This window comes from Zychaea mexicana, assembly GCF_025766255.1.
Source record: "Zychaea mexicana strain RSA 1403 chromosome Unknown BDB00scaffold_4, whole genome shotgun sequence".
Lineage (NCBI taxonomy): Eukaryota > Fungi > Mucoromycota > Mucoromycetes > Mucorales > Lichtheimiaceae > Zychaea > Zychaea mexicana.
The window spans coordinates 510258-523577 of record NW_026516667.1 but is presented as its reverse complement, the minus strand read 5'-3'; the positions used below and the strand labels follow the sequence as shown (position 1 = coordinate 523577).

Below are 13320 nucleotides of genomic sequence, written 5' to 3'. Positions count from 1 at the left end.
CTGAGTATGCTCAACGTCGTTCTTCTCCTTTACATAACCACACTATACTGGACGGCTTTGCCCTGCTGTTCATTTAGTATGAGACTACATAAACATTAAGGAAAAATGGAATGTTCAAGTACCATATGACTTGCTAAGTCACAAATAACTTTGTATGATATAGGCTGAAGTTGAGCTGTTTCAACCTTAGATCAGAGTTTCTGCGACCGTAGTGTTTAAACCACCATTTAGATTAACATGGACAACCTGTACTTCCGGACCTGGATGCTTGTGACGACTTGGGGAATTATTTTTGTCCCAAGCATGCAAGCCTTCGGCTCATTGAACGCATTGATCGTATCATATAACAAAAAGAGGATTGGCGATATGTATTGCAACTGAGTCCAACTGTCAGTAGCAGCTTGCACACCATCCCTTTTTTAAGTATTAATCAGAGAGAAGTGTATTTTTCATTGTTATACTTGAATAAAATCATTTTAGAACTAACATATTGCTCATATTAACGTATTTCATTATCTTCATATTGAAATAAGTACTGTAGAATAGTAATAACCCAAACTTGCTGAGTAAATCACCAACTTTCGGACCATGATACCTACTTTCGCTCAGACACTTCATTGATGCATGAAGAAAATGTATACCATTATGTTTTTTTGTAAGCAGCTATTGCTGTATACATAGAGAGTACACCATTTATTAATCGAGTTTTTACCTTTCAGATCTGTAATCTTAATAGACGCAACATGGCTGTACTTCAGAATTAATAATGTGGCAGACAAGATCAAACATGTAATACAAAAACTGTAATAAATTTAGATTAGATCTGCATATATAAATGCAATCACACAAGTACTTTAAGTAAAGAAGGGTAAAATTGATATATGAGAGGGGAATTATGATATGGTAGAGATTAATTAATGCGCTAAATCCAATTCACTGCCAAAATCCAGGATCATTATGCGTTTGTCTTGACCGGCACTAGAAATAGTTGAAAAAAAATATGTTGGTACAACAAATTTTAACGATGAACGAATTCTTGTTTGTACCTAATGATCTGCGTTCGGCTCAGTAATACATTGAACACCCAGCTGTCATGACCACCTTGAAAACTTAATAGACATCGCCCTGAGACTGCGTCCCACAGCTTGATTGTACGATCATAACTGCCTGTAACTGCTCTATCCTAATAAATTTTGCCACAAGTCAGGTCACCATTCTATTTTGTACGACGTAACTCAATTTGATAAGTTGCTCCATTACCCCACAGCAATCGACTGTCCGAACCAACTGATCGTGGCCTTCCAACATTGCTGAACATTGACCCGTTTGCGCGTTCCACACTCGCAACATTGCGTCCTGTCCTCCGCTATATATGCGTGTACCATCGAAACGCGCACACGCCAATCCACGAGTATGACCTTCAAATGTCCTCAGACATTCTCCACTTTCGGCGTTCCATAACTTGACTTTGCTATCGCCCGAAGCTGAAACCACAAGGTAGCCATACGATTGTAAAGCGTTTACTGGACCAGCATGACCCTCCAATCGTCGTAACTCTTTTGCTGAATATCGGTCCCAAACTCTGACCGTTGCATCGCGTGAAGCCGTAATGATATACTTGTTCTCGACAATACATACATCCAACACGCCGCTTGTATGACCACGAAGCCTGCTAAGTGGCTCCAAGTTGCCGAGTTTCCATATCAAGCATGTTCCGTCCGACGAGCCCGATACCATCCATTCATCATCCGTTGCAATTTTCAGGCACAAGACGCTCCCTTCGTGATGCGTTTGACTCTCTATACACGTGTAGTCATTAAGATCCCATAGTCTAACCGAATGGTCTCGGCTGCCGCTGACAATATACTGTTTATATCGCACAATGCAATAAACGCTGTCGGTATGGCCTGTCAGGTACCGTATGTTGGCCTGGCCACGTTGCCATCGTCGCTCGAGGATATGATGGTTCCGATAGAGACTGTGCCATGATGACGGTAATGCTCGAAGATGATTTGTGGGTTGCTGCTGCTGCTGCTGCTGCTGATGGAAATGCTTAATGAACAAAGTCCGCCATACCCCATGGTCATCGTTGCAGATCATGTGGAGTCGCCGACATGTCTGTGCTAGTCGACCGATACTGATAGCGTCGAGATGGAAGAACAATCTTTGGATAAGCTCGGGAGGAAGTCGCCTGAAGGGATCGGATGGTGTTCTTGTCGTGGGTAGCGATGTACTTGTCACTGGCGTTATTGCTGATGATGTTGATGTGGTATTGTTATTGCCGGATCGATGGTGGCGCCTGTGGTTAATCGATGCTGCTCCAGAAAATTTCAACAGGCTGCTTAACCTAGGCTTTTTGGGCGTAGGGGCCGTCTCCATTGGGCTCAAGCATTTAGTAGTTGCTCTGGTTCCGTCTTTATGTGGAATGATGGCGATCTGAACAGTTGTGTTGTCGGAAAATATTGGATAACAGGTGTTCTTGGCTTTATTCGACGACGATGAAGATAACAGAAATGAAAACAGCTTCGTGGACGAAGCATATAGCAAAGTCATTTAGTGAGCTTATGGAATATGAAAACGAGAGAAAAAGTGGACTAAAAGAAAAGATGAGAAAAAGTAGGGAGAGAGAGAGAGAGAGAGAGAGGGAAGATTGAAAAGAAAAGACAAGATGGCACGATTTGCACAATAAAAAAGTTTCCGCTGTTAGATATATTAACGTAGTATCCAATGCATTAGGGTTGCATCCCGATTCCAGGACTCTTGTTTATCAATGTTGGCGAGATGTGCATTCATTATTGTTGATAGTCTTTTTGTTTGGATGAAAGAGGGATGGATGGACCTGTTCAAATTTTCCGAACTACTTGGTTCTCCATGTATCATTTTGACTTCTTTTCATCATCAAGCAGGTATTTCGTGTGTTTTCTAAGATCATTTGTCAATAGGCCACCTAACCTACCTTTTAACAAAATATAGCATGATGAAATGTTACAACCGCCCAGTTTGTTTCAAAAAGCTTGATTTGATCTCTCTCCCGCTTTCTTTTACCTTGTGTCACGTCAAAAGCACTTTTGCCGCGCATAGGGTAGCGGAGAGATAAAAGTCAAGTGACCGGTTCTCTCGGAGCTTGCAAAATTTTTTTCTTCGTGCATATAAAATAACGATCAGTCCTTGCAATCTTTCATATTCTTCCTCTTTCGCTTTCGCCAAGGTATGTAGTAAACTTCTTTTGTTCTCGCTAGACATTGGGGTGGGAAGATATATAAGGATGAGACTTAGCTGGCACCAGTCGGAATGACAGTGACGATAGCATTTTGCGGACGACTATACGCAAGTTGTCCCTGATAAATATATCATGCGGTGGAGCTTGGGATAGAGTGGTGTATCTATATCGCGTCTATCCAAAGATAAAATATCTGATATGTTGTATTACTTTACCTATACAGGCTATGCTAGACTTTGGCCCGAAGCAGGGAGGATATTACATAGCGCTAAATAGTATTGAGGAAGAAAATAAAGAGTTGAATTGTTCATATTGGCTGTCTCATAAGGGGTGTTTTTCCGGGGGATGGCGGTCCAAGGTTTTGTAAGAGCGTGAGTCAAGCTTTCGTTTACGCGTCTTACCTTAAAAAAATTACCAAATGACTTCAGTGACACTGCAATGGCAGTAATGTTATAATTAAGTACATCTGCGATTTCGACATTCGGGATATTTACTGCCTTCGGCTAATATAGTAAAGCACGAGTTAACGCGTATATCTTTCTTCGATAGTTTGGCTGTCGGGGATATTCGAGATGAATGCCCTTGTTGCTGCAAACGGCAAGTATTGTGGGTAAGAACAAGTTATGGCAGTCTTCACATGGGTTATAACCGAAGGCATTCTTTTATTATGTATATAGCTTCCATCTGTATGCTATCACTGTTTGCTGAGTAAACGTTCTGTACATTGAGCTCCTTACAGTTTCAATGATTTTTAAACCAGAAAACATATCTGATAGATTCTCAGTTCCTCTCGAATATATTTTTCAAATCGGAAGTTTCATAATATATCATGCTGAGATACTGATACACTCTTGTTTACATGCTTACAGTAGAACCAACGGTACATAATATACATATCAAATAAATAGAGTGTCATTGATATGTATAGAGCTTTGATTAAGACCGTTTGGTTACTGTAATAAGTTTGCGTGCAACATTGTTATTCTTCACATCAGTCTCTGCAGTGACACTTACGGCATAGCGAGGGGGTTAAAGAGCTTTAAGTGATAGCGAGTGTCTGTGCCAGTTAATTTGTGTACGCTTCCCTCAACTCTCTCCCGCCTCCTCCTATGAATATCGGGTATAACTTTGAAACAGTGCTGCTCCGCAACGATCCTACAATGTTGGTCCCACGGACGTATTTCACCCGCGTCCCATCCATATCAAAAAAGCCAATGAAGGTAAGTGATATAGGCAATCTGTATTTTACTTCTGACGGATAGCTACAGCTATCATGTGTAAGTGCTTACATCGGTGGAGCCTTTTCTTCTTTGTTTGTGCATGCATATTTGCATTGAAGGATACGCGCTACTAATGCTAAACTCGGCCCTTAAGTAACGAGATTAGCATATCTCTGATGTAAAGCCGAATCGTCCTTGCCATTGTGTATAATTCATAATTAGGTCATGCTGCGCGCAAAGGAATATCTTTTCTCTCTTCAAAAATACCGGTGCGTGCTGTTTGCTAAGCGACTGGCGCTAATCACATTTTAAGAAGGTCCGCCGCTCTGATTCATGCGTACACCTTTTCGTCATGGTGGTGTTTGTTTCACAAGATAAAAAAAGTTGACAACCCCCAGCATTAGTCTGAATCAATTCTTCGCTTTTTTTCTTCATTGAGCTTCTTTAAACGCAAAATGGCATCCACAGACCAAAAAGAATTGCAAAATAGCGTTCATGAGCAAATGCATGGCGCTGTCACCATTATCGGTAAACAAGCGCCATCCTTCCGTTTGAGAGAACTAAACAAACAATCAAATAACAATGCTTTACATATGTTGTCCACAAATAGTACTTGGCGCCTCTGGAGATCTGGCTGGAAAAAAGACGTATCCAGCATTATTCAATCTGCACCGCACAGGCTTTCTCCCCGAAAAGACACACATTGTCGGTTACGCTCGATCGAAATTGGATCGCGACGAATATGTCAAGCGCATTACAGGCCATTTAAAGATTGAAAACGACGACGACAAGCGCAAATTGGACGAGTTTTTGGAGATGACTGATTATACGCAGGGCAAATATGATCAAGACGAGGCATGGCAGAATTTGAACAAGCATGTCGGTGACTTGGAAAATAAGCGTGGATTGGAAAAGGGTCAAAAAAACCGACTTTTTTACATGGCATTGCCGCCATCCGTGTTTCTGCCGGTGGCCACGGGTTTGCGAAAGAATGTGTATGGATCCGAAGGACATAACCGCATCGTTGTCGAAAAGCCGTTTGGAAAAGATTTGGAGAGCTCAACCGAGCTAGCCAAGGATTTGGGTCAATTATTTACTGAAGACGAGGTAATTTTCTGTTATGCTTGTTCTGACACACAGGAAAGAAAGAGAAGAAACTCATTTGACTCACCTCTATGACTCTCCATCATTCCTTGCGTAGATCTATCGTATCGACCACTATCTCGGCAAAGAGATGGTCAAGAATATCATGACCCTGCGTTTTGCAAACATGTTCTTAAGCCCCATGTGGTGTGCTGAGAGCATTGCCAACGTTCAGATTACTCTTAAGGAGCCGTTTGGTACTGAGGGTCGCGGTGGTTACTTCGACGAGTTCAACATTATCCGTGATGTCATGCAAAACCGTAAGTTACTATTGTTTCTGTCGTGGACTTATGATGACTACTGCACATCTATCTAGACGAGAAGCAGACAGATGTAAAGGGCAAGCATTACTGATACGGAACTATGATCAGATTTGTTACAAATCTTCTCCCTTATTGCCATGGAGAAGCCTGCCGGCCAAGATCCGGAGTCGATCCGAGATGCCAAAGTGAAACTTTTGCGACACGTCAAGCCAATAGATCTCAAAGACACATTACTGGGGCAATACATTGCAGCGAACGGCAAGCCTGCTTACAAGGACGACGACACTGTGCCCAACGACAGCATTTGCCCAACCTTTGCTTCGATGGTTTTGTGGGTCGACAACGACCGATGGAGAAAGGTGCCGTTTATTTTAAAAGCCGGCAAAGCTTTGGACAATCAAAAGGTTGAGGTCCGCGTACAGTTCAAAGACGTGCCTTCCGGCTTGTTCCACAATGCTGTGCGCAATGAACTTGTTTTGCGCGTCCAACCTGGCGAAGCCATCTATTTCAAGTTTAATAACAAGAATCCAGGCCTGTCGTACAGAACCCTCACTACGGACCTCGACTTGACGTATGCCGATCGTTACAAGGATATGCGTGGTATGTTCCTGATAGCATCTGCTTTGACTTGCTTGTTCCGTTTCATCTGTTTCCTTCTTGAACCATGTGTGAAGATGCTTATGGTGCTGATGTGTCATTCGTCTTTTCGACTGTTATAGTGCCAGATGCCTACGAAGGCTTAATCTTGGATGTCTTACGAAGCGACCATTCCAACTTTGTTCGTGATGACGAGTTGGATGCCGCTTGGCGTATCTTTACGCCGCTCTTGCATAAGATTGATCGTGATCGTATTGAGCCCAAGCCTTATGCATATGGTTCGCGTGGTCCAGAAGACCTGGATGAATTCGTTAAGCGATACGGTGTTGCTCGTAGAGCGGATGTGCCATATGAGTGGCCTGTCCAAAGTGTCGCAAAGTAGCAAAAAAAAAAAAAAATAGCAAGCAAAAGAGAAAGAAGAAGGCCCATAAGCTTACTGTTGTGCACACAATTTTCTCCCAACGTTATCATCTCCCCTTTTCCGAGCTCACCCGCTTTTTTGCGGATATCATACGCATGAAGATTTATGTATAAATGTTAGCTTTTTTAATTTGCTTAGCCGAAAATGATGCAAACAGTTTTTGTGCACAAATATAAATATCATGGTCACATGTCACATAGTAACAGAAGGGACTACAGCGTAGAGTTATAAAAGTGTATGAATGAGGTATGTGCGCCATACGCAAAGATGGCATCGGCAACAAGTTCCCTGCCTTGCGCCTCGCATGCAAACTCAGAAGCAAATAGGGCCACCCGCCTCTTTCTATCTCTCACTGTGAGATATACTTGCAGGGCCTCCGACGTACCCCACCATCCAAACTAAACCATGGATTTGATGATGCGTGCATCCCTTTGTTTTCAAGTTGCATGAACGGTATGTCTTCTAAAAAGGAGTTCTATGCCCTATTACTGCTGATGGACAGCTAGGTAAGTTTGAGGCAACCAATAGCAACCAGCAAACAGATTTACCAGACTTGGATACTCGGTTTATCACTGCTTGAATGGAGAGAAAAGAAGTTTATTAATTTCAGCTAATAAGTGGTACGCAGCAGAGAGTTAGATACGTAGAAATGAATAGTTCATTAAGACTAAGGAACGTAGTCCAGTCTAGTGCACAATTACGAAGAACACAAGAGAGAGAGAGAGAGAGAGAGAGAGAGAGAGAGAGAGAGAGAGAGAGAGAGAGAGAGGTGTCTGATAATACAGCTGTTGATCGCATGAAAACAAAAACTTTGTTTCCTCCACCATTCACTCCCCCTCTCCTTTTTATCGCTCCATAAATGTGTCTGTTAAAGTGGGATCCACTTACGAACTTAGTGGCCCAAGTAGTGTGCTATATATGCGCGAGGAAATAAAGAAGAGAACCCTGAAGCGTCTCGCGTGAGCTTGTGCAACGTGCTTCCTGCTTTTTGATGGGTGATCCCGATGACGAATTGCTGCTATGGGTCGGACTTAGGCAAAATATGTTCAAAGTAAAGTAAGGAGGGGGAACGGCCAACCCAAACTATATACGGCGTTCCATTCGGCGTAGCAAAAGTACGTGTTTGTGATCCAACTGCCCTCTTCTCTCTCTCTCTCTCTCTCTCTCTCTCTCTCTTAATCTTTCTCCTCACTCCACGTGACGCAAAATCACAAAAAAGTACACCTCTGTTTGATTCTATTATTACCTTTCTTTCTTTCTTTTCCCTCGCACTTCCTCACTCCACTCCACTACACCCCATTCATCCCAACTGGCCCCACTCTTCGTCCCTACAACCCTTCTCTAAGGCCCCTATTCTTTCTCTCAGTTTAACTTTTCTCTTTCTCCCCTCTTGAGCTTCTTATATAAAATGCAGCATGGACGTACACCGTCGGCTTCATCATGGACGCCGCATTCCGTATTAAGTAATAATGGCGGCTCAGTTTCGTCCGGATCTCCCATTAATTCACCCCATGCTTCGCCTTTGCATTCACCCTATGCTTCACCCTCAGAATCGCCACGAGAACAGCTCCATAACCAGTTTGCTCGGCAAATGTCGTTGCAACCACCCACGACGACAGCGACATCCACTCAGCAGTCGCAACAGCAGTCTTCTTCTACTGCTTCGTCGTCGTCTTCTTCAAAGCAAGGCAGTAGTGGCAACACTTTTGTGCACAAATTGTACAAGTAAGTGTTTGATGAACTGGGGAAAAGGAGGAGACATTGGTCTCATACTGTGTGCCATTTGGTCTTTTTCTTTTTTAGCATGGTGGTCGATAAGCAGTATCAACATCTGATTGCATGGACATACACAGGAACATCGTTTATTGTATGCAACATTACCGAATTTTCGCGAGACGTCCTCCCCAAACATTTCAAGCACAATAACTTTTCGAGCTTTGTACGGCAATTGAACATGTAACGTCCTATAATTAGATCAATTAATTTAATTGCTCGGTAGTTAGTGCGCGCGTGGCAAGCGGGCCTAAGCGAGACGAGCAACCCGGACGACATTAGAAAGAGTACGAATTGACATTATTGGTTTCTGATTCTCATAACACCAGGTACGGATTTCACAAGGTGAACAAATCGCCGCGCGGGCATCGAGCATTGGCGGAGAACCAGATATGGGAATTTTCGCACCCAAAGTTTTTGCGAGGACGAGGAGACATGCTGGATGAGATCAAGCGGAAAGCATTGGAATCGGATGTAGTGAGACGAGACAATGGGGATATTAGCTCGCATTTAGCAGTGATGCAGGTGGCTCAGTCGGATATGATGCAGCAATTGGCCCACCTTCAGGAAAACTTTTCAGAAATCGTGCGTGAGTTGGCTGATACGCGCCGGAGGCAGATGGCTCAACAACAGTTGATTAAGCAAATGCTGGACTATTTGACCCATCAGCAAGGCGCTCCTTGTAAGTAACCATTTTATCTCCTTTGTATAAATGCGATCTGGGCCCTGTTCTTCTTTGGTTGCTTCTGTGTGATGGAGATGCTAAAATTGAACAAATAGTACAAGTGCCAAGCGACTTCAATTTTGATGGTTATAACAATATCAAGCCTGACCCAGAACAGCAGCCACCGCCCATCTACATCACTTCACCCGACACTTCGCATCATCACCAGCAAATGCAGAATATGTACTTGGGCTCGGGTCAAGAACACTCCCCATCTCCTTCACCACCCCCACAACCACACACGCCGCCATTACCGCCACAACAACAACATCATCATCCTCATCAACAACAGCAGCATATACAGCAACAACACATACAGCAACAGCATATACAGCAGCAGCAGCAGCATATACAACACCAGCAGCAGCATATACAACACCAGCAGCAACAACATCAAGGCATTCCATCTCGACCCGCTGTACCATTGACCGTACAGACACAAAACCTACAACAGTCTACTCGATTACACATCTCACCCACGTCTGTACATACCATAGAATCGGCACAGTCATCTCCTCAGCAACAACAACTTACCCCACATCAATTGGCTATCCAAACACCCTTACCCCCAAGCCCAAGCCCTACTGCTTTTCTGTCAGACGATGAGGCAGCGAGTCTATACAGCCCGCATAGCCCGCATACACCTAGTGTCATGACACATAGTAATAGCAGTGGCCACTTGGCTACCGATGGTTTTGGTTTACAAACACCATCCGGTCTCAATGTACAACAGTTAGGATACAACAATATGCAGAGCTAAAATACAATATATTACACAATGCATACATTCACACGCAATTCTTTTGCAATCTCATATCTGCGTACACTAACAAAATCAAGTTTTCCTAAAATTGCTCTCCTGCGGTTCGGGCTTCTATCTTTTTTCTTACACTTGCACACACTCTCAACATATCAAACTATAATGACAGAAGCTTCTTCAAGTCCTCTACCACCAATCTATGAAGAATCATCACAGTACCGGCATTGGCGATTCAGTCCATCACAGATCTGGGACACCCGAAAATCCAACCATGAAGCCGCTGTTGAGCGCGTAAGACGTAATTTTCAGGAAGATCAGGTTAGATCCATACGAAAGCAGATCGACGTTTGAAGACGCGCAGTAACAGCAACTTTTTCTAAACACACTTTCTTAGAGAGAATCGCAAGAGGCCACAACTAACGATCTTAAATATCTGTCGGTCGATGATGAATTAGTGCTATGTCGATTCTTTGAGTCACAGCTGCAAGGAATCTGTTCACACTTTAAGTTTCCAGATGTCGTCATGGTATTTAGCTTTTCTTTTTGTTCGCTTTCTGCAGTGCAGGTTTTGTCACTTGAATTGATAGACTTAATGAAAATGGTTAGGCAACTGCAGTGATTTATATGAAACGCTTCTATTTACACAACACGGTTATGGACTATCATCCCAAAGACGTCTTACTCACCTGTCTATTCCTCGCAACAAAATCTGAAGGCGAACGAATTTCGATCGAGCAGTTTGTACTTGATCTTCAGTTGCCCGACTCTGACGTTGTATTGGGTTTGGAGTTCATCGTATCTCAGGGACTCAAATTTGAGTACCTAATTCATCATCCATATCGACCTGCCTATGGCTTCTTTTTGGATATGCAGACCATCAGTGGAATGGATATCCAGCCACTCAAGGAAACATATACCAAGGTTCAGCGAATCATCAAGTCCATGCTCTTGACCGACGTTTGTCTGATCTACCAACCATCACAATTGGCACTGGCTGCTTTTGTCATTGCTGGCAAAGAAACGAGCTTTGACGCTAAAGTGATCAGGTAAAAATACGAGAGTAGTTTTATGATCTTCAATATGTGAGTGATAGGCGCGTTATTTCTAAATGAATATGTATAGTTATATTGAAACACGGTTTGGAAGCGAGCAAAAGGATCAGCTACTGCAGATGTTCGATAAAATTGCTGATATACTGGAGCATGTAACTGTCTCGAAAGATGAAGCAAGGGTCATCGATAGACAACTACGTATGTGCATGAATCCAGCGAACAACCCCGATTCGGCACTGTAAGTTATATTATGAAAGAAAACAGTATCTACAGGATTAATTTTTATTTTTTTTATGATAATGACATTTGAATGTATGCATATATGTATATGTGTGTAATGTATATTATATAGGTACAAGAAGCAAAAGCGAGAGGATGAAGAACAGCGAAGGAAACGGAAAGAAGAGGAATTGGAGGGAGATGTTGACCCCGATGATGAAGATGAGGATACACCTCCTAAACAATAAAAGACGAACATACTTTGTATGATTCTACTTCTTTTGCTTAATTTTGAGCTGTTCTGCACAGTTCTTGCAATACCATTTACCTCGCGGGGGTGTTCGCAAGCCAACACATTCCAGATGAAACCATTCGATCTCGCACTATTGTATACACACATACCCCACAGAGGTTAGTAGCCGTAATCTACTACATAATCTATGACTATTGTGTTTTCCTTACGTCATCATTATCACAAGCAACCATTTCTCCAAACGAAACTTGTCGACAGTAGCAATATAAAGGTTCATTTGGATCAATAGGGAGGTTACTTAATGAAATAGCACTATCAAACAAATGTAGAGTGAATTAGTACGCACACACATTTTTCTTTTAGAACTTGATGAATTATAACATAAATCTATAACTTACGCCTGTGCATGCTGCCTCGAATCTTCAGCAGAAAGATATTCGCCTTGTTGCAATACTTCATCTTCTGCATTGCGTGCCGCCTTTTTTCTACCTCGACCTGGACCTTTCTGCTCCCCCTTTCGCTTTTTGCGACCTATATCGATGGTGCATATGTGGAATTAGTATGGCATATACCAGAATATATCATCACATCATTATTACCATCATTTTTATCTGGCCGATCCGTTGATGCAACTAGAACTGCTCCTGCAGCCGAAGACACAGTAGCCATACCCATTCTACGAGTGGGTCCTATTAATTGTTCATCCTCGTATTTCTGCAAATCCGTATCAAGTTTTGTACAATGTCGATCGACCTGCCAATAGCATGAAAAAGGAAGGTGAGGTTAAAGTCGTTTCGCATACACAAAATCTCTATCTAACCCATATAAGTATACATACCGTGTCGTATGTCGATTTAGCAAGCGCGAACTTTTCTTCGCCACGCTTAAGCGCTTCATTTAGTAAGTTACCAACGCGTGCTAACTTCTCCTGTCGCTCTTTGGGTGACAGCATAGTCGTTTCAGTCATGATAGCCCGCGCGTCCGTCGATACGTTGTTCATCAGATCTGGTTTTGATTTATAATTAGCCCACTATTCCACTGTCTGTGAGCAGCTGTATATATCATTGTAATATTAATAATACCTTGAGCACTTTCGTCCAATTGTCGAATTAGCGTGAAATTACGATGCAGTTCAAGTGGTAAAGCTTCTACAGCTTTATATACGTGTGGTTTATTATGTGTGTCAGAATTAATTTAAATTTCTACAACTATGAACGATTTTAAACAAGACGAGTCAATAGATTACTGTCTGTATAACCACCAAGGTATGAGATCCGGTCAAGATCGTCGTCCGTTGTGTTGGCAGCAGTTCTTGTTGACATTTTGTCTCAATAAAAAGCTATTTTATGTAGAGATCTTGTCTTTTAGAATAGAATTTCTAAGTGTGAAACTTGTTCGCTTTACAACCAATGAAAATGCACATCTAAGGAACCGTGCCTAGCACTTCTCAACAGACCACACTTTACATATTGGCGACCTTGTCTCGAATGAAAGGATTGGAATAACATAATACAACCAATAACAGTACTACTTTTTTATTTATATAGAACAGGAAACATCCACTGATATCCAAAAAGAACAAAAAGATGGTGGGAAGAGACTCAAAAAGAATGAATAAATGCATTTATATGTAAAAGGGGAATTTATGCTCTTTTCTTTCCCTTTAAATAAGAAC

General features: G+C 42.3%; 5 protein-coding genes across 5 annotated transcripts; 3 read left to right on the top strand and 2 right to left on the bottom strand.

The window, feature by feature from the left end:
* Positions 1–742: 742 nt before the first annotated feature.
* Positions 743–2700, bottom strand: BDB00DRAFT_799175 (WD40-repeat-containing domain protein). The gene is made up of 4 exons (XM_053121669.1): positions 2067–2700; positions 1261–1994; positions 1047–1183; positions 743–978 (listed from the first exon to the last, which is right to left on the bottom strand). The coding sequence occupies exons 1-4, from the start codon at positions 2551–2553 to the stop codon at positions 915–917; spliced, it is 1422 nt and encodes a 473-aa protein (XP_052984967.1). The 5' UTR covers positions 2554–2700; the 3' UTR covers positions 743–914.
* A 2195-nt stretch (positions 2701–4895) lies between these two features.
* Positions 4896–6825, top strand: BDB00DRAFT_867324 (glucose-6-phosphate dehydrogenase; the record flags this gene model as incomplete). The annotated part of the gene is made up of 5 exons (XM_053126330.1): positions 4896–4968; positions 5051–5547; positions 5642–5843; positions 5955–6446; positions 6566–6825. The coding sequence occupies 5 exons, from the start codon at positions 4896–4898 to the stop codon at positions 6823–6825; spliced, it is 1524 nt and encodes a 507-aa protein (XP_052984966.1).
* A 1206-nt stretch (positions 6826–8031) lies between these two features.
* BDB00DRAFT_799170 (HSF-type DNA-binding-domain-containing protein) lies at positions 8032–10154 on the top strand. The gene is made up of 4 exons (XM_053121668.1): positions 8032–8589; positions 8668–8820; positions 8967–9319; positions 9418–10154. The coding sequence occupies exons 1-4, from the start codon at positions 8273–8275 to the stop codon at positions 10119–10121; spliced, it is 1527 nt and encodes a 508-aa protein (XP_052984965.1). The 5' UTR covers positions 8032–8272; the 3' UTR covers positions 10122–10154.
* Positions 10155–10283: 129 nt separating this feature from the next.
* On the top strand, positions 10284–11415 carry BDB00DRAFT_754483 (cyclin-like protein; the record flags this gene model as incomplete). The annotated part of the gene is made up of 4 exons (XM_053118765.1): positions 10284–10439; positions 10516–10647; positions 10728–11167; positions 11244–11415. The coding sequence occupies 4 exons, from the start codon at positions 10284–10286 to the stop codon at positions 11413–11415; spliced, it is 900 nt and encodes a 299-aa protein (XP_052984964.1).
* BDB00DRAFT_799166 (uncharacterized protein) lies at positions 11392–13093 on the bottom strand. Its single transcript, XM_053121667.1, has 7 exons — positions 12892–13093; positions 12728–12799; positions 12484–12650; positions 12245–12398; positions 12044–12176; positions 11855–11957; positions 11392–11775 (listed from the first exon to the last, which is right to left on the bottom strand). The coding sequence occupies exons 1-7, from the start codon at positions 12965–12967 to the stop codon at positions 11665–11667; spliced, it is 816 nt and encodes a 271-aa protein (XP_052984963.1). The 5' UTR covers positions 12968–13093; the 3' UTR covers positions 11392–11664.
* Positions 13094–13320: the final 227 nt, after the last annotated feature.